The 18,673-nt window shown below is 46.7% G+C and overlaps 3 protein-coding genes across 3 annotated transcripts; 1 reads left to right on the plus strand and 2 right to left on the minus strand.

Annotated features, from left to right (window-relative positions):
* Positions 1 to 12: 12 nt before the first annotated feature.
* Positions 13 to 1,935, plus strand: Tmem179b (transmembrane protein 179B). Its single transcript, XM_021151550.3, has 5 exons — positions 13 to 161; positions 736 to 923; positions 1,003 to 1,137; positions 1,311 to 1,389; positions 1,582 to 1,935. Exons 1-5 carry the CDS (start codon positions 66 to 68, stop codon positions 1,741 to 1,743), a joined length of 660 nt encoding a protein of 219 aa, XP_021007209.1. The 5' UTR covers positions 13 to 65; the 3' UTR covers positions 1,744 to 1,935.
* Positions 1,936 to 1,998: 63 nt separating this feature from the next.
* On the minus strand, positions 1,999 to 3,747 carry Tmem223 (transmembrane protein 223). Its single transcript, XM_021151551.3, has 2 exons — positions 3,069 to 3,747; positions 1,999 to 2,408 (listed from the first exon to the last, which is right to left on the minus strand). The coding sequence occupies exons 1-2, from the start codon at positions 3,373 to 3,375 to the stop codon at positions 2,116 to 2,118; spliced, it is 600 nt and encodes a 199-aa protein (XP_021007210.1). The 5' UTR covers positions 3,376 to 3,747; the 3' UTR covers positions 1,999 to 2,115.
* On the minus strand, positions 3,476 to 18,136 carry Nxf1 (nuclear RNA export factor 1). Its single transcript, XM_021151548.3, has 21 exons — positions 17,957 to 18,136; positions 12,139 to 12,322; positions 11,798 to 11,951; positions 11,037 to 11,120; positions 10,852 to 10,956; positions 10,651 to 10,731; positions 10,498 to 10,567; positions 10,299 to 10,387; positions 10,055 to 10,162; positions 9,567 to 9,676; positions 7,756 to 7,792; positions 7,441 to 7,509; positions 7,306 to 7,361; positions 7,086 to 7,193; positions 6,929 to 6,987; positions 6,715 to 6,830; positions 6,544 to 6,586; positions 5,890 to 5,962; positions 5,371 to 5,553; positions 4,065 to 4,125; positions 3,476 to 3,812 (listed from the first exon to the last, which is right to left on the minus strand). Exons 1-21 carry the CDS (start codon positions 17,982 to 17,984, stop codon positions 3,774 to 3,776), a joined length of 1,857 nt encoding a protein of 618 aa, XP_021007207.1. The 5' UTR covers positions 17,985 to 18,136; the 3' UTR covers positions 3,476 to 3,773.
* Positions 18,137 to 18,673: the final 537 nt, after the last annotated feature.

The following is an 18,673-nucleotide window of genomic DNA, read 5'->3' on the forward strand; positions in this document are numbered from 1 at the left end:
GGAAGTGACGTGTCTGTGCTCGTGGGCGGGGCTTGGGCGGTTGGCTTCCTGGTAGCCTGGGCGCCATGGCGCTGCCTTGGTTGCAGCGAGTTGAGCTTTTGCTCTTCACTGCCGCCTTCCTGTGCGGGGCTTTGGCGGCCGCGACGCTGACCCGGACCCAGGTGCGGCTGCGGGGGCGGGCTGGCCTTGGGGTCCAGCAGGCTTACGTAGGGGGTTGGACAGGGTGACTACACCGGACCTGGGGTTAGAACGTTCCAAAGTTGTTTCCACCCCAGAGGAACTGGACAAGCTTCCAGTCGAACTTCATAAGCTACTAGGGTTTTGAAACACACAGGCCGTCTCTGCACCCATCCAGTAATAGGAACATTTGTAAAACAGTGTAGCAGAGAAATCGTGATTGTTAACAAAGTATGTGAAGTGAGGAAACATACAACTGTGTACATTTGAGTCTTGCCTACTGCTGGGTAGTTTTGGTGATAGGATACTTTGAATCACTATAGGAGTCTAAAACACCTACTTACTCCTGCTCACAGAGAAGGGCAAACTTGTGATTTCTCTTAGGTTCCTTATAGTTATAACCTTTTGAATTCGGATCCTTCTGGGCCCTGAGATATTGTTCCCAACAGATCCATCAGTCTCCCTGTTCACCTCAACTTGTGAACTAGTCCTTACATATGACAGGAACCTACATCTCGGGTACTGAACTGAAATGGACTTAACAGCTTCTCTCCACAGGGCTCCTTTGGTGGTAACTGTCCCTTGTATGGTGTGGCTGCACTCAATGGCTCCTCTCTGGCCTTGTTAGGTCCCTCAGCCCCTTCCCTCTGCTACTTCGTGGCTGGGGCTTCAGGCATCCTGGCGCTCTACTGCCTTCTGCTTCTCTTCTTCTGGGTCTACAGTAGCTGCATCGAAGACTCCCACAGGTGATTGCCCTACTGATGACAAAGGGCCGAGGTGAGATGAGTCCCACCTCGGCCACAAAGCTTGTTTTCTCTTCCTCAGAGGTTCTATAGGGCTCCGAATTGCTTTGGCCATCTCAGCTACAGCCATCTTCCTGATCTTAGTGTCTGCCTGTATACTTCGATTTGGCACCAATTCTTTCTGCAATTCCATCATCTCCTTGAACCTTACAATTAGGTAATGGGAGAGGGAGGGAAGCCTGACAGGGACTGTCCTTCTGTAGGGGACATGTCGCTCATTTAAGTTCCTACTTTATCCCCTTCCTTTGGCCCTTGTCTCTGATGACACAGATGTGCTTAGAGCATGTCCCCCTCTTTCTCACAACTTGTTTCTTTAACCTTGTTTCACAGCTGCTCTGAAGCCCAGAAAATCTCATGGACACCTCCAGGAACTGCTGTGCAGTTTTACTCCAGCCTACACACTGCTGAAGTGAGACACAGGGATATGCTAAGATTAAGCAACTGTAGCTTAAGCGTGTTCACCATGTAGTATGTGCTTGGCTGTACTTCATTCACAAGCTCAGAGTAGCTATGGGGCTTGTCACCTTAGTCTGATCAGACTGTGTGGGTAGGATTGGATTGGAGCCAGCTTCCCACCTCATACTCCTGTTCTCTTTCACAGACCTCTTCTTGGGTGAATCTGATATTGTGGTGTCTGGCTTTGCTGCTCCAGGCCATGCAGTGCAAGTTTAAAGCCACATCATACCAACCCCAAGAGAGGGGTGACCAAGAGTGGAGCTCTGAGACAGATGCTCTTGTTGGGCACCACCAGTCTCACTCCTGAAGAATACTCAAGTGCTTTCTACAACCAGAACCTGCATGCCCAAGTGCTTTTAATCCTCTCGTCTCAGTACAGCCCTGTTTATATTAGAAACCTCAGTTTTCCCTCCAGGAGGGAAACATTCAAATAGGACACTTATGCTTTTTCTCCTTAAACTTTTTTTGTACCAAAATAATATATTACTGTTCTTCATCATGGCATGGATTTCTTGATGTTAAATAGATGAGAGGACAGAATGATGGCTTAAGTCGGCACGTATCAAGCCTTTTGGAAGAGATTTATTGGCTGTTAGTGAATTCGGGGCACCTTTTTATTGTCCTGGTAGTCTCCTCATCCCTAAGGGTTTTGCATCGTCTGAGAAGGGTAAGCCATTTTTCACAGGCTCCGGTAGGCACCCACAGTGTTATCAAAGAGTTGAGTGTTGGGAAAGTGTCCAGCTTTGTCCAAAAGGAAGTAGAAGCTCCGGCCTTTGACTTTCAGAGGCAGCATAGCAGGAACTTCACCTCTGTGAGCCATGCAGGAAATCTGGTTCAAGGGAACTGTGAAACAGGTACCCAAGCCAAAGGGGGCATAGGTGGTCAATGTCACCTGCTGCCCTCCTGCAAGGAGCATGACTGACCGCACAGATCGGAGTGAGTAGAGGAGACCAGCACCAAGGACCAAGACTCCTGCAGGGAGGCAAAGTGGGGTAAAAGGTTATACAGACACCCCCACCCCCACCCCTTAGAGTCAAATTGCTGTAATGGAAGTAACAGTTTTGAGCAATTACACTCTAAAACTTTAAAGGGTTCCTAAATCCCTTTTTAAAAAAAAAAGAAAGGTAGCTAGGCAGTGGTGGTGCACGCCATCACTAGGGAGGCCGAAACAGTTCTTGAAAAAACAGACAGGGTCTATTATTCCATGCTGGCTGCAAGCTTGCTATATGTTCAATAACTTTTAATTTGTGATCTTCTGTCCAAATCCAGATTACATCTGGATGCTATCATATATGTTTAGGCAGTGTTGAGGACTAAACCCTAGACCTTATGCATACTAGGCAAGCACTCTTAGAAACCAAATTGAGCCATGTCCCCCACCCCATCGACATTTTTATAGATGGCCAGCTCTATTGTTAAACGGAGAAAATGCGTTCGTGGCTTCAAATACCTGCTCGTGGCTAGTGTGAGGGGCAGATCTTGGACTACTGTATGCAGGGTGAGGATGCAAGGCATTCAGGGACTTGATTACACCACACCCATATCGTGTGTCCCACTTTTTTGAAAGCCCCTTTTTTGCTAAGTGAGCGTTGTGCTCACAGCCCCACAGCAATTTGGAGCCCAAGCGCTTACCCATCGTGCCGCAACCAACAGCCAGCCCGTAGCGCCAGAGTGCGAAGCGCAGGTCCTGGTAGCTCCGGTTGGGAGCCTCCGCAGGTACTCGGCTCAGAGGTCTGGACAAGGCTGCAACAGCCAGGGAGGTCCAGAAGATGCCCTGACCCGCACAAAACAGTCCAAGGATGGCAAAGAAGCGGCCCCGCTCGTGCTGGAAGAGCAGCACATCCCGTGGAACCCCATTTTGCAAATACCGGGGCACATTTTGGGACCGCAGCACGGACAAAAGGTGCCTGACATACCGCGGAGGCAGAGACGCCACCATGGCGGCGCACTTCCGTCTCCGGGGCGGGACTTCCTATCACGGCGAACTTGCCCGCCCCTCCTGCATTGAGAGGGAAACAAGCCAGTAATGGGACACAAACTACAATATCACTCTTTATCTTAAAAAGTAAAGGGAATCCTGGGGTTAAGTACACAGAGCACCTAAGTCCTTCGGGTAGTTTAGTGTCAGCTCTACAAAGTAAGCTTTGGCTTCCTGGCACCATGAGGCTCAATCTTCCGGAAGTATTCTCTAAGTCTTCCAGAAGGTAGGTGAGGAGGATGAAGCGGCCCTTCCTCCTCTGTCACAGTTACAGGGTGGCCTCGGGCTGGACAGGAGACGGCAGATGACAGCCAGACAATATTATCCAGGGGCTATTTACAAGGAGACTTTTCTTGTGATCATTTCATAAACGCTACTTCCGGAATCTCTCCCTTGGCCTGCAGAAAGATAAAATGTAAGTAGAACCAGGCACCTCTCTCCCACCTTCCCTGCCCAGCTACTGTGACTCCCTGGCTGTCCTGGCATTCTCTATGTAGACTAGGCTAGCCTCAAACTCAGAGATCTGCCTCCCTCTGCCTCCCAAATGCTGGATTAAAAGGCAAGCATCACCATACCCAGCCTTCATCTGACCCTTTTTAAAGGCTCAAGAAATCCATTTTTAGCCACAAAAAAAAATTCCCATACTTTACCTTGAGAAGAGTGAAGGCCTGAGCAGATCTGGTGTAGTCCCAGTTATTGTCTTGAAGGCACCTAGAGTATGATTAAAATAGGAAGCCACATAAGAACCAAAATGCAGTCAGTCACCAAAATCCAACCCACAGAAAAAGTCACCAATGTTTTTCATTAAGTTTACACAGGGTCACACCACTTGTACAAATAAAACATAAAATGTTTACCAAAAATAACCAACGTGTAGTTTTACACTGGTAGGGAACGATTTACACGGTTTAAAAACTATGTTCCAGCTGGGCAAGACTTTTAATCCTATCACTCTGGAGAGGCTGAAGCAGGTGGGTATCTCTGTGAGTTTGAGGTAAACCTGGACTACAAAGTGACTTCCAAGCATCGAAGGTGCAAGTGAGACCCTGTCTCAAATACAGACCCACATATAAAAAGGCTTTGGTACTTAGGAATGCACCTATAGTTCTAGTTCCCTTGGAATGCTCAGGCTCACTGGAATCTAGGACTTGGTAAAGAGTTGAAGCCCAGTTTTGACAACTTAGTGAGACCCTGTCTCAAAATGACAAAACAAAAAAAAAATCAAAGAAAAACAAAAACAAACGAAGGCGGCGTGGTGGCGCACGCCTTTAATCCCGTCAGGTGGATCTCTGAGTTCGAGGCCAGCCTGGTTTACAATACAAAGTGAGTTCCAGGACAGCCAGGGAAAACAGAGAAACCCTGTCTCAAAAAAACCAAAAGAGGGCTGGTGAGATGGCTCAGTGGGTAAGAGCACCTGACTGCTCTTCCGAAGGTCCAGAGTTCAAATCCCGGCAACCACATGGTGGCTCACAACCATCCGCAACGAGATCTGGCGCCCTCTTCTGGAGTGTCTGAAGACAGCTACAGTGTACTTTGCATATAATAAATAAATACATCTTTAAAAAAAAAATAGAAAAAAACAAAAAACAAAAAAACCAAAAGACAAAAAAACCCCAACCAACCAAGCACAAGAAAACTTGGCAGCCAGGCCGATGGCTCATGCCTTCAATGCTTTCAAGGCCGGACAAAAGTCCACAGTAAGGCCATGTTTCCAAACCGCCACCTACAAAGGCTCAGTGGCAGTGACTGCAGCATCTGTGTGTCTAGGTTTAGTCTGTAAGGCCAACTGGGGAAGAGGGGAAGGGGACAGAAAACCAAATGTTCATTTGTGCTTTAAATATTTAAAAATAACCTATGAAGAATTCTTAGTAGGAATCTTTTTATCAAAGCACTATATAATTCACTGTCAGGCCATCTGTTTCCCCTTGGTTTCCGCTATCTATGATCAGCACTCACTTCTGAGACCACTCAAGGTTCATGCCAGACCGGTTAGAAAATGCTTGCAACATTTCCTGCTGTTCTGGGGAAAGCGTGGGTACTGGGCTGGAGGAAGGTGTGGGTGCAGACATGGCGAAGGCTCTTTGGATTTCTTCAGGGCTGGCATTCCGCACAAATAATTCATCATTTACAATACATAGCCTTGGGGACAAAAAACATCTTAAATAAATGGACAAATAACCTCATCTTTCTACCTTGTCTCTGTTTGCAGATCTGTTTACTATCCACATGCCCCTCTCAAGTTCCTTTTCCCCTTTCCCCTTGACTATAGACTAGGTGTTTAGGAGGATTAGCTTACAAACACACTAGAATTATATACTCACTCTCTAACATACTGATAGTTGTGAGTTACTTAATACACTTCTATTGCTTTTCTGCAATTTCCAAAACTAGCTGAAGAATATCCTTACCTTCTAACTATCCTATTGCTTCCCTGGCACTGAAAATAATACCCAAACTGATAAGCTGAGGACTTACCCTGAATTGCTGGCAGGAACAGCAATGAACGTCCTTGTGAAAGCACGTAAAGAATCTCGAGACTTCCTATCCACTGCAATGAGAACGAGCAATGGCTCCTTATAGTCACTGCAGCTTCATCTTCACAATTATCACTCACATCATGGTATTTGATACAAAGAACCCTAACTTGGCCAGGTAAGGATGGTTACTTGGTCATAAGGGAACAGAGGTAGGAGGAAGGGACATATCAGGGCAGGGAGGATAGTTACAGAACTTGCTGTGTGCTGTAGGAAGTGAAACAACTTAGAAAGTGTTAGCCTATGGCCTGGTAAAGTGTCTGAAGTCATTTCACTGCCTGAAGTATCACTGTGCAAGAGTATTATGAAATCATTTAACAAAACAGAAAAAAAGAATGCATGATTCAAAGGTACTACAACTTTCCCAGATCCAGAGAATTAACACAGGGATGGAAATGGATACTTCTTGACTCAACCTACACTGTTATGGTCCCCAGGCAGATAAGACATACTGCAGATAAGACAGGTGGGAAGAATTTTAAGGCCAAACCAAGATGGACTAGGCAAAATAGGAAGGCGGTCAGAGAAGAAAAGGGATGAGAAGATAACTAGGAAACTAAGATACTGAGAAAGGTTCAGAACTAAAAATTCTTACCTTCCTTGAAGACTCCATTGACAGAAAAACACAGTAATGTGCTCTGAAAGAGAAAAAGCACCACAAGTAATGGAGGTTTCTAACCAGAGCCTGAGCCACCTCATGCAGTGAATGCTAAGCCCATTATCCACCCCACTTCTGGGCTTCTGTTAGGAGAGAATAGGCACTTACTGTTTGGGCACTTATATCTACCACGAAGGCGTTAATGTCATGTTGAGTTTTGGGTAACTCATTGAGGAAGGCAACGACATTAAGACGTGTATGCTTTAAGAGTCGGAACCGCTGGGCTGCAAGCAGAAGGAAGAGAAACCAAGGTTAGGGCACATCCACACTGACTAGCTCTACTGATTGTTTCCCATTTGGACTGCTCACACAATGTACTTACTGGGTTCTTTAAGCTTCTTCACATTTCTGCTGTCTTTGACGTATTCAGCTAAGTTGTTTCTGGAAAATAAGAGGGAATGATGGTGGTGGTCAGAACAGTGGCCTCTATCTCCCACAGAATCCTGTGATTCTGATAGGTTCTGACATGTGACACTTACCGGACAGGGTTCTGAGGGTTGTAAGGAATGCTTAGCGAGCAACAGGCGCCATCATGGTAGGCATCCAGGAGACCCTGGCGGTCTCCTGAGTCATAAATTGCATAGTACCTGTAAAGAAAGTTAAAAGTCTGAATTCTGTGTCTGGAACCAAAAGGACACACCAGTAAGTATGCATAGGCCAGTCATTATCCCCAGCACTAAGGGATCCTGGGATACTCACTGCTTCAAGAAGTGCAGGACCAGACTCTTTAGGTTCTCTGTTCCAAAATAGCTTCCCTGAAATCAAACAAGATATTAAGATCACAGGACCAATATGCTCCCCACTCACAGTTCTAATTCTAACCCCAATTCTGACCTTGCAGGGTGGTAACATTGTAGGGGCTTCGACATCAAAGGAAATTGGAGGGGGTAGCTCATGGCCATCCTGTGAAAAGAAGTGAATGCAATATGAGAAACTGAAGAAAGACTGGATTTGTGAGCATAGAGAAAAGCTGAACGACACGGAGAGCGTGCAGGGATCCTATATAAACTTTGTCCACAGGCATTTCTAAGATGACGATTACCACTGTTAGCAGATTCTCAAACAAATCTGCACACCCACATTGGTGGTCACAAAATAGAGGCAAGACCTTGGTTGTCCCTGTTCTTGAGAACAAAATGTTAGACTTACCAGGCGTAATAACTTGGGAAATCGTTCGCGAATGGCGCTGTCAAGAACAGGACAGAAGTGAGTGACGCTTCAGAGCCATCATGCCTCCTGGGCTGCTCTAGGAGCAAATACACCAAAAACCCGAGGAACAGCCCATCCCATCCTGCTTATCGCCCACTCCTCCCCAGCTTAAACCTGGGGACAAGAACCCCCATTCCCCTCCTCACCAGGGGCACCCCCTTCTTAATTGCCTTGAAGGCTGGCTCTGCTGTCTTGCTGCCTGATCCCGAGTGCCACAGGAGGACACTCTCAGCCCAGGCTTTAAGCCTAGGGCTGCCTTCCCCACCTTGCCCCCCTTACCTTCCACCTACTCACCTGTGCAGCCCCGGGAGGAGGGAATGGGGTTGGAGCCCAGGGGCTCCGCTGCCTCACCAGGTATCCACCAGTTCTGCCAGGTCTGGCCTTCGCCAAGACCAGAACACACCACAAGTATGGCACAGGATGTTGGGGCAAGGAGATGAACAAGACAGGGCTCAAGGAGGAGGAAAGAAAAGAGACCAAGGGAAAGGAGAAGAGAAATGGAGAAAGGTAGGGCAGGAACAAGAGAGAAATGGAGAGACAAAGAGGAAGCAAAGCAACAGGGACAGACCTGAAGGCAGAGGCATTCAGAAAAGAATGGCAGAAAGAAAGACCTCCTGATACAGCCCTTTCCTTCAGCTGCCCTTTTCCTGTGGTCCCAAGGTAGAAATGAAGAATAAATCCTATAATGATTTGCAGTTGCTGTTGGCCAGGTCTCTGTCTGCTCTCTGGGTCCCGGTTTAAGCTGGGCGTGGGAGGTAAAGCAGCCACGGGGCCAGGAAACCTCCCTCAGAAGACATGAGGGTTCAGGCCTCTGCCGAGTTGGGGGGGTGAGGGTCTGTGCCCCACCTCAGTTGGCCCCCAAGTTCTCTCCTGATGGCCCCTCTGCGACTGTGCCTGTCTTAGGTTGTTCCTTCCCTGAGGAATCTTACCCGTCTCTGGCTAACCAGCCATCCTCCGGGGCCAAGCAGGGTGACGTGAGGTGTGCGAGTGAGGGAGGGGCTGTGCCCCTGACAGGGTCATTTCTCTGTCTCCTTGGTAGCAGATGCCCCTGTGGCCTCCACGCCCAGCACTTGCCTTGGGATCCCCCTCGCCTGCTGGCGGGGCCCCGGCTTTGATCACATCTTAGGGAAACCCAGATTTCTTCTCCAGGAAAGGCCCAGTTCACAGCACTGGGCAAGAGAGACCAATAGCATGGTACCAGCCTCCAAGAGGCATCAACGTCAGCATGGGCAGAAAGGACCAGGCCACAGCCTTGGCTAAGTGGATCATGAAAATAAAGAGTCCCTCTTGATACAATGGCAAGAGGGACCATGCAAGGACAAAGAAGGCCTGTCTCAGTAGACAGTTCCAATAAGAGAGGACTTTCTCACAGCCTAAGTACACCAGGCTTTTGGCTGAAGACAAACACACAGGTAGGGCATATATAAGACACCTCCACATCAGAACAGAAAAGGGGAGGTGCTCTTCCTGGAATAACAGGTAGGGAGATTCTAGAAAAGGCTGTATTCAAGAAAGAAGGAGAAAGGCCAGAGAACTAGAGAACAGAAGTCAGGTGAGAAGAAAGGAGAGATCTGGGACAGAGCTAGGAGACATAGACAGGCAGAAAGGAATGCGTGCTCCTCCTCCCAAAGAACAGGTGGTTCCAGCTCAGGGCTGCATGTTCTCCTGTAGACGGGCACTGATCAGGGTGCATTAGCTCAGCCTCCCAGGGGTGAATGTCCCCAGGAGGGGAGACAGAGACTACAACTGACCTGATATAGCTGGACTGGTCTCCGAAGTTGTCACACATGGGGTTTCTGTCAAGCCACAGCTCTTCCAGCTTCAACCCTTTTATCTTGTCTAATTCCCGCTCAGTCTTCAACTGTGAAGGATGAGGAGAGAGTAAAAGGGAAGAAACAGACCTTACTAAGAATAGCAGCTGGATTCCCACACTTCTAAATCCTAAGTTCTCTTTCTTGCTTCCCACTATGGCCAGTCACACTCTCCTGGCTCCATCATCACAGAAACACAGCACGAGTCAGTGTGATGGCTCAGTGGGCAGGAGCTCTCGCCTCATAAGCATCACAGCCCAAGAACCGAGTCAGTGTGATGGCTCAGTGGGCAGGAGCTCTCGCCTCATAAGCATCACAGCCCAAGAACCCACGTGGAAGCAAAGACCCAACTCCCAACACAGTCTGACCTCCACCTCCATAGTCAGTTAACTATTAAAAACAAAAGCACCCCTAGATATCAGTCTTACTTCGTTTCCTGAGAGATTTAGGGTCTTTAGGTTTGGCGCCTTCTGCACAATGCTAGACATACCATCCAGCTTGTATAGCTTGTTGCTGCTCAAGTTCAAGGACAATAGCTAGGAACAGAACAAAATTTAGATGTGTTACCATGGGGCAAATCTGTCTCTCATCCTATCCTACCCATCTCACACTGATTTTTAATGCAAAAAAATAAATAAATTAATTAATTAAAAAAAAAAAAAAAAGCTTCACCTCAGGAATGTTCTCTTCAATGATCTGCAGGGTGGCTGCCATACAGCTTCTGCGGTTTAGAACAACATCGATGTTCTGGGCCACCAAATCTGTAGCAAATAGAAAGAAAAGGAAGTCGGAGAGATCTTGCCCATACAGTGTTATAAAGACCAATTGTTTCCCCTCTCCGTTTAGTCAGAACCATTGCTGTAAGTCATACCTGGGTCTGAGCGGAGCCCCTTGAGGTCAAGTGCTTGTTGGTTGCCATCATATCGTTTGCTCATGATCAGCTAGAAGAAGGAAAGCGAAGGGTTTATTCGTCACTGATGGAGACTGAAAGTCTGTTGGACCATGTCACTTGAGCCAGCCTTACCTTGAGCTGCTCTACTTGTTCGGGCTTCAGTTCACGCTGTGCAGTGTAGGGTGGAGCAGAAGCGTTGATGAGGATAGATATCTGAAGAGAAGACAGAAAGGCAAGAACATACTTGAGGGCAGCCTAATCACCAGCACTAAGACTTAGTCCCTTTTAGTGCATGAGCACCAACTGTGCCATGCCAGGCCCTTGTCCACATACCCTTCTGTTTTCTCGATCCTGAATCTTCTGGTTGACGGCCTTTAATGCAGAAGCAGTAGTGGCATCCTCCACAAAAAACTGGGCCCGTGTATTTTCATAGTGAAACTGGAAGAAGAAAAACAAACAACATTCAATCTGGAGTCCACAGGTCCTTCCATAGCCTTTCAGGTCTAACTCTGCCTTACCTCAATGGGATTGAAGGGGACACTGCACTTGCTCTGGATCATGCTCAGAAGCCATGTTTTGTCATACTTTCTACCATAAGGAATCTGGAAGTGAGAGAGAAAGGTACACATGTAACCAAGCCAGCATATTTCAGTTCTCCTTTTATTTTCTGCCAAGATTGAAAGTATTTCCAGTGCTTTATCAGAAAGCATGCTTAATGTGGCATGCATGAGGCTGAGTGATAGAAGGCATTTAGCATGTGTGAGGTCTCAGAGATAGGAAGCATGTTTACATGCATGAGGCTGGTAGAGCCCTTCTATGCTAAAAAAAGCTGGGGTTTTTTCCCTCTTCAAGAAAGGACAGGTGTATGGTTTCCACTTGAGATACAAACATTCCTTAACTCCTTTCCATATACTTATTATTCCTGGCAAGATGACTCAGACAACATGGCTACATATCAAATGTATTAATTCTAAAAGTCCTAAGATATATGTGTTTTACTTGTCCCCTAGAGACTCCATAGAATCACTCTTAGCTTAAGTGTTAGGCTACATCCTGACCACATTTATCAGATTCCCTTTCACATGTCACCTTGCCTATCCTCCTTAACTCTGTTCTTAGATGTTCTAAGACACTCATTTGAGGAAAGAATGGATTAGGATGCTACTTCCCTGTTGAGTAAATGTTAGAGAAAATGGATTAGAGGAGTTAGAGACAGGTGTCAAACACTTTCAATGAGTCTAGTCCTGTTCCTGAATCACCTATTCTTCCAAGTACTCACTGTAATCTTGAACCAGTTCTTGGTGGTCCCATCTTGACTGGTGCCAGCCCCTCCTCTCTCTGGAGCGGCTCTGTCTCTCCGTACAGTAATATGAATTCGATCTCGATCATGCCAACCATCTCCCCGACGGTTAGGCCGGTTGGTATAGGGGTTGCTATTGGGAAGCAGAATTAAATTTCCATAAACACTAGGGAAGATGAACCTGTCCTGCTAGTGAAACTACAGCTACTAAATTGGTTCTGTCAAGTATCACTTTACAAGGTAAGACCAGACACAACAAAGACATCAGGGCTACATAATTCAGTGGGTCACCATTCAAAGCAGACTAATTGGTCACTTACTATCTTACTCGGGGGCCATCCTGGGGATCATTCATTGCTACATCTCCATCATCTTCCTCAAATCGGGAAGACTGTATACCAGAACCACCTCTTCCAGACCTACGATTCCCCTCACCACACTTCCATCGGAAAGGCCCCCGGCCTTTCTTTCTTCTTTGAGGGAAACTAACACGGTCATCATGCTCTGGAGTTGGAAACAGACACAGAAATTAGTAAATGCATGAATGGTCTAAGTTACCTTGGTGTGATCACCAGTTTCTAGTACTCTGTACTCTTGGAAAAAACAGATATGAACTACAAAGGTTCTTTCACAGAGATGCCTATGCCCTAGCCAGAGCAAAGAACTTTATTACATCCACATCGTGAACAAGTTATTGGAAAACTATAGTAATGTTGGGAAATAAAAGGGTGGAGAGGCCAGGCAGTAGTGGCACATGCCTTTAATCCCAGCACTTGGAAGGCAGAGGCAGGCAGATTTCTGAGTTCGAGGCCAGCCTGGTCTACAGAGTGAGTTCCAGGACAGCCAGGGCTATACAGAGAAACCCTGTCTCAAAAATAAATAAATAAATAAGTGGGTCGAGAATGTACCTCAAGGCGCTAGAGAAATGGTTTACCACACCACCACCACAGGGTTTCTCTGTGTAGCTCTGGCTATCCTTGAACTAACTGTAGTCTAGGCTGGCCTCAAACTCAGAGATCCATCTGCCTCTGCCTCCCCAGGTGCTGGGATTAAAGGTGTGGGCCACAACCTCCAGCAAGATGACTTTTTTCTTTTTCTTTTTTTCTTGTATAATACATTCTGACTAGAGCCTCTCCTCCCTCCACTTCTCCCAGTCTTCCCCCCCCCCCAACTCTCCTCCTCCCACCCTTTGTCTACTGTTTCTGTTTCCCTTCAGAAAAGAGTAGGTATCCTAGTGATATCAACTGAACATGGCATAACAAGATGTATGGCATAGTAAGATGCAATGAGACTAGACACAACCTCTCATATCAAGACTGGACAAGGTAACCCTAGAGGAGAAAAAAGGTGCTAAGAACAGGCAAAATAGTCAAGACATCTCCGTTCCAATAGGAGTCCTAAAAAAATCCCAAAGCTAAACACTACAGCATACAGGCAGAGTACCTAGTGCAGACCCATGTAGGCTCTGTGATTGCCACTTCAGTCTCTTATGAGCCTCTAGGAGCCCTGCTTAGTTGATTTTGTGGACTGAATTCTCCTGGTGTCTTCAACCCTTCTGACTCCTACACTTTTTCCTCCTCCTCTTCCTCACAGTTGCCCAAGCTCCACCTTGGATGTGGGTCTCCGCATCTGTTCCCATCAGCTTCCATGCTAGGCCTAGTGACTGGGCTAGTCATAATGTTCTCAAGAAAACTAGCTAGTTGGGGATGGGGGGACTGGAGAGATGGTTCTGTGGTTAAGAGCACTGACTGCTCTTCTGAAGGTTCTGAGTTCAATTCCCAGCAACCACACTGTGGCTCACAACCATCTGTAATGAGATCTGGAGCCCTCCTCTGGGGTGTCTGAAAACAGCTACAGTGTACTTACAGGAAAGAAAGAAAGAAAGAAAGAAAGAAAGAAAGAAAGAAAGAAAGAAAGAAAGAAAGAAAGAAAGAAAGGGAGAAAGAAAGAAAGGGAGAAGGAGAGAGGGAGAGAGAGAGAAAGAAAGGAAGGGAGAGAGAGAAAGAAAGAAAGAAAGAAAACTAGCTTCTCTTCTAGAGGACCAACTTTGATTCTTAGCACCCACCATACTGAGCAACTGTCTGTAGGCCTCCACGGGAACCCCAGGCACTTACATAGTACACAGACATACAAGCAGGTCAAACACTTATATACATAAAAGAAAAATCAAGCCAGGTGGTGGTGGCACACGCCTTTAATCCCAGCACTTGGAAGGCAGAGGCAGTAATAGAAAGCTTGCCTATCACAGTCAATGACCTGGCTTTTATCCTCAGTATCTCCTCAAAATAAACAAACAAGCAACAAAAACAGCCTTTTTCATTTTAGTGTTAGTAGTCCATGGTTTTAACACCAGCAGGAGAATTCGGATTTCAAGGTCATTTACAGCTACACCCTGAATTTAAGATCAATTCATGCTACACGAGGTCTTGTCTTAGTCCAGTCTTTTTTTGTTTGTTTGTTTTTTGTTTTTCGTGACAGGCTTTCTCCGCCTGCCTCCTGAGTGCTGGGATTGAGGTCTTGTCTTAAAACAAAACAAAGTTTAAAAGGCAGAAGGGAAGAGTCTTCCCACAAGTTCATGAGCAACCTTAACTAAACTCAGGTTAGAGGCTGAAGAGACCACTCAATGACTAGAGTACTTGCTGCTCTTCTAGAGGACCCAGAATTAGCTTCTGGCACCCACACAGTAGTTCATAGCTGTACCACTGGGAATCAAAGCTGGTATTCTGGAAAGTGTTCTTTTTTTTTTTTTTTTTTTTTTAATTTTTTTGATTTACTTTATTTATATGAGTACACTGTAGCTGTCTTCAGACACACCAGAAGAGGGCATCAGACTCCATATAGATGGTTGTGAGCCACCATGTGGTTGCTGGGAATTGAACTCAGGACCTTCGGAAGAGCAGTCAGTGCTCTTACCCGCTGAGCCATCTCTCCAGCCCTGGGAAGTGTTCTTAAGCAATGAGTCTCCATGAATACACTCTTGACCCCATCATTTGTCAACATTTCCAGGTTTTCCAATAACTTGTTCCTGATGTTTATGTCCTATAAAGATCTTTCTTTTGGCCAGGGCTCTGGAGTCTGTATGGAAGTTGACTTTGTAGTTAATTCCAGGGAATCCAGTACCTTCTTCTGGCCTCTGCAGGTACCAGACATACACAAATATACATACAGACAAAATAGACATAGGGAAAAAAAAAAAACCATAGAAAGAGTAGGGTTGGAGAGATGGCTCAATGGTGTAGAGCACTGGCTGTTCTTACAGAGGTCCTGAGTTCAATTCCCAGCACCCACAGTGGTTCATGACTATCTATAAAGGAATCTGATGCCTCCTCCTGGCATGCAGGTGTACATGCAGCAGAACACTTATACATTAAATAAATTAATAAACAAATATGTAAAAATAAAAAAAGAGTAATGAAAGGTGAATACAATTCAATTACAACTGTGTACATGTATAAAATTAACCCACCCCCCTTGCCGGACGTGGTGGCACACACCTTTAATCCCAGCACTTAGGAGGCAGAGGCAGGAGGATTTCTGAGTTCAAGGCCAGCCTGGTCTACAGTGTGAGTTCCAGGACAGCAATGGGCTACACAGAGAAACCGTGTCTCAAAAAAACAAAAAACAAAACAAAAAAAAAAAAAACCCCAAATCACCCTTAGAATTTAAAGAAAAAAGAAAACCAAAACTACCCAGAAACCAGATCCTACAGAGAAAAATAAAATGTGGAAGTGTGGGCAACCCCAAAATATAACCAGACTCCTGAAAACCACCTAAAATCTGCCACTTGCATTTTCTTTTGCTTATGTGTACAGTTGATGGTGACAGAACCAGATGTTACGGCCACCACCTGCAATCCTGGAAATTGGGAAATGGAGGCTTCAATTACACAAGAAATCAAAGCTATGCTGGGCTACATGAGATTCTATCCCAAAAAATAAAAAATTCTTATAAATAGGATGTATTTAAAGTCTCCTAAAAACAACTACCATCTCCTGCACTCTGAACTTGCGAAATGCTAGTTTCTTTGAGCAAAAATAGCCTGCACCTCGAGGGACTTATTGATTCAGGGACTGGTGCAGGTTCCACAGTGGGGACTGTTCTCCAATATAACCACGGTAGGGAGGTAGGGAATGTTCTCCAATATAACCATTGTTTGAAGCAGGAGGATTCCAAGTTCCAGATAAGCTAAGACCCTGCCTTAAAAAGGGGAAGAAGCCAAACATAGTGGCACATATCTTTAATCCCAGACAGTGGCAGGCAGAGAACTGTTGAGTTTTGAATGCCAGCATGGTCTACTCAGTAAGTTCTAGAACAGATAGAACTACTCATTGACACACTGTTTCAATAAATAAATTAATAAACAAACAAACCAACCAAGTGTGGTAGTACAATGTTTAAGAGAAGAGGACTGGAACTCCAGAGTTCAAGGCCAGACCAGGATTGAGACCTGTCTCTCTTAGTGTGTGGTCTGCATAGATGTAGACAAAACAAATAAAAGGAGGGCTGAGGATACAGCTCAGTTGATAACGTGCTTGCCTATCCTATCCTTCACACACACACACACACACACACAAAGATCACCCAGGCTGAGACTGAGGCTGAGGCAGAATTTGAAACTTCAAGTCAGTCTGCACAACTTGGTGAACCATCTCAAAAAAATAACAGTCGGGCATGGTGGCACATGCCTTTAATCCCAGCACTTAGGAGGCAGAGGCAGGCGGATTTCTGAGTTCAAGGCCAGCTTGGTCTACAAAGTGAGTTCCAGGACAACCAGGACTAAACAGAAAAACCCTGTCTTGAGAAAAAACAAACAAACAAACAAAAAAAAAAAACCAAGGGATTTTCATCCCTCCTTGTCTATAGCTCTGTGGGAGAACAGAAGGCCTGGCACACAGGGGATGACCTGGAACCACTGATCCTCTTACCTTAAACAGTGCACTACTACACTTGGTTCTATTTATTTACCTTTTTGCCAGACCTTGAGTTTAACCCTAGGACCCCACCTCCAAAAAAAAGTAAAAGTCTATGAGGCAGGCATATGCCATGCCTGCCTGCAATACCGAACTTGGGAAGCTGACACAGGGGAGACTGACTGAGGCCAGTCTGGGATAATAGGGCTGACCCTATAAGGGAGAATTAGCCTTCCCTTGGGATGAATTCCCTAAATGGTAAGCTTTAGAAACAAATATATACACATTAACACTAAATGGACTCTGCATGTTGGATGAATTTGGGGAGAGAGGTGACAATGGGGATGGCTAGAGGAAGGAGACCAAGTAATTATATTTGAATTAAAATAAAGGTTCATTGGGTAGCTATTTTTCAGGCCTGGATAAATCATCAGTATTACACAAATACAAAAAAAGTATAACTTTCAAAGAAATCCACCTAATATCTAGCATCCTCTAAACAATGATCCTCTCCAAGCGACCCTAGTAAAAAGGAATACATTAAGAGACCGTGAAACTACGGTTCACGGAAAAAAATTCCCACTCCAGTTACTGTGTTCTAGGCACTTGATAGAAATGATTTCATACGCGCACACACACACACAAGCACACACACTTGGGAGACAGGTACCCACAAGAAAGAGGCGGAAAACAAGGCCTGAAAGTTTAACTCACTCGGGGTTAGCACAGCCAACTCCAGATTCAAACCTCAGCTGTCATAGTGTCCTAACCACCACAATGAATTAACATGTCAGGGTAGGTTTCCGACTAGAAATTTGGTAAACAATAAGCAGCAAGCTACAAGAACAGACTGATCGTATTAAAAAAATGAAAAAGAAAGAAAGAAAAATAGGGCACCAGGGTAGCCCACGAACAAGCAACTACTGACTCACATTTAAAGGAAGAGTCGGGCCGCCAAACTGAACTGACAGGCATCAACCACCCTCAAAGTTGAAAGGAATCTTGTCACCCCACCCCTGAGCCACAGGTTCTCCAACGCCTGAATCCCGGCGACTCTGGAGCCCCTGGGTCCCGCGGCGCCCGGCGCCCCGCGCCCCCTGCCCGCGCGGCCACCGCTACCTACGGACGTAGGGCTCCTCGCGGCCTCCCGCCCCCGGGCTGAGGCCTAGGCCAGGGCCGCCCACCCCAACCCACCGCGTCGCCTCCCGGCCCGAGGCCCCGCACTGACCGTTGTATGACTTCCCTTCGTCCGCCATGGCACAGGCAGGTACAGGGACGGGCTCAGGCGCAGAACCTAACGCCACCAAACGCCAAGGAGCCTTGACGCTCAGGACAGAAGCTCTCCTACGACCGGCGCCACCGCATTTATCCGGCGAAGCACGTCGCGCGCCGCCGACGTCCCCAGGATGTGGGTGGTGCCGCGGGACGTGAACGCGCTCTCTGAGCCTGCGCAGAAGCAGGGCGGCCACTCGGGGGCGTGGCCAGGCCCTCCGAGGCCCGCCCACGGCCGGAGCTCCGGCCGGATGGCCTATCGGCCGGGCCCGCCTTCCTACTTCTTCGCTGGCCGGGCCCGGGAGCTAAACCGTCTGCGTTAGCACTGAACTCAAGAGGAGCAGGGATGAGGGCTACACACAAGAATGGAGACCTGGACTCTGAACGGGAGTAACGGCCCACAGTCCCCGCCGGTGGGATCCCGGCAGCGAGTAAGTCGCAGCTCAGTTCCTTGCCAGCCGCTGGCCTATGCCCTGTTAGCTTTTCTCATCTCCACGACGGATTATGACGAAATAGAAAATTGGAATGTAAGCCCCACTGGAGCAGGAACCTTAACTAATGCGCAACTTTTCTTCCTTCAGCACAGTATCATGCCCAGTGTGAATTAAACGAAATCCTATCCCTTGTAGGTCTTTAAATTGACTAATGAAAAAAGATCTTTTTAAATTGACTA

This window comes from Mus caroli, unplaced genomic scaffold (genome assembly GCF_978045245.1).
Source record: "Mus caroli unplaced genomic scaffold, Mus_caroli_1 scaffold_20, whole genome shotgun sequence".
NCBI classification, from domain to species: domain Eukaryota; kingdom Metazoa; phylum Chordata; class Mammalia; order Rodentia; family Muridae; genus Mus; species Mus caroli.

Excerpts from the sequence above, each read along its gene's own strand:
- Tmem179b (XM_021151550.3), top strand. The coding sequence starts at position 66 with ATGGCGCTGCCTTGGTTGCAGCGAGTTGAGCTTTTGCTCTTCACTGCC. Across the intron at positions 162-735 it reads CGACGCTGACCCGGACCCAG|GGCTCCTTTGGTGGTAACTG; the intron begins GTGCGGCTGCGG and ends TTCTCTCCACAG. Across the intron at positions 1,390-1,581 it reads CCAGCCTACACACTGCTGAA|ACCTCTTCTTGGGTGAATCT; the intron begins GTGAGACACAGG and ends TCTCTTTCACAG.
- Tmem223 (XM_021151551.3), bottom strand. The coding sequence starts at position 3,375 with ATGGTGGCGTCTCTGCCTCCGCGGTATGTCAGGCACCTTTTGTCCGTG. Across the intron at positions 2,409-3,068 it reads TGTTGGTTGCGGCACGATGG|GAGTCTTGGTCCTTGGTGCT; the intron begins GTAAGCGCTTGG and ends GCCTCCCTGCAG.
- Nxf1 (XM_021151548.3), bottom strand. The coding sequence starts at position 17,984 with ATGGCGGACGAAGGGAAGTCATACAACG. Across the intron at positions 7,510-7,755 it reads TTCCCAAGTTATTACGCCTG|GATGGCCATGAGCTACCCCC; the intron begins GTAAGTCTAACA and ends TTCTTTTCACAG. Across the intron at positions 3,813-4,064 it reads AGGCCTTCACTCTTCTCAAG|GCCAAGGGAGAGATTCCGGA; the intron begins GTAAAGTATGGG and ends ATCTTTCTGCAG.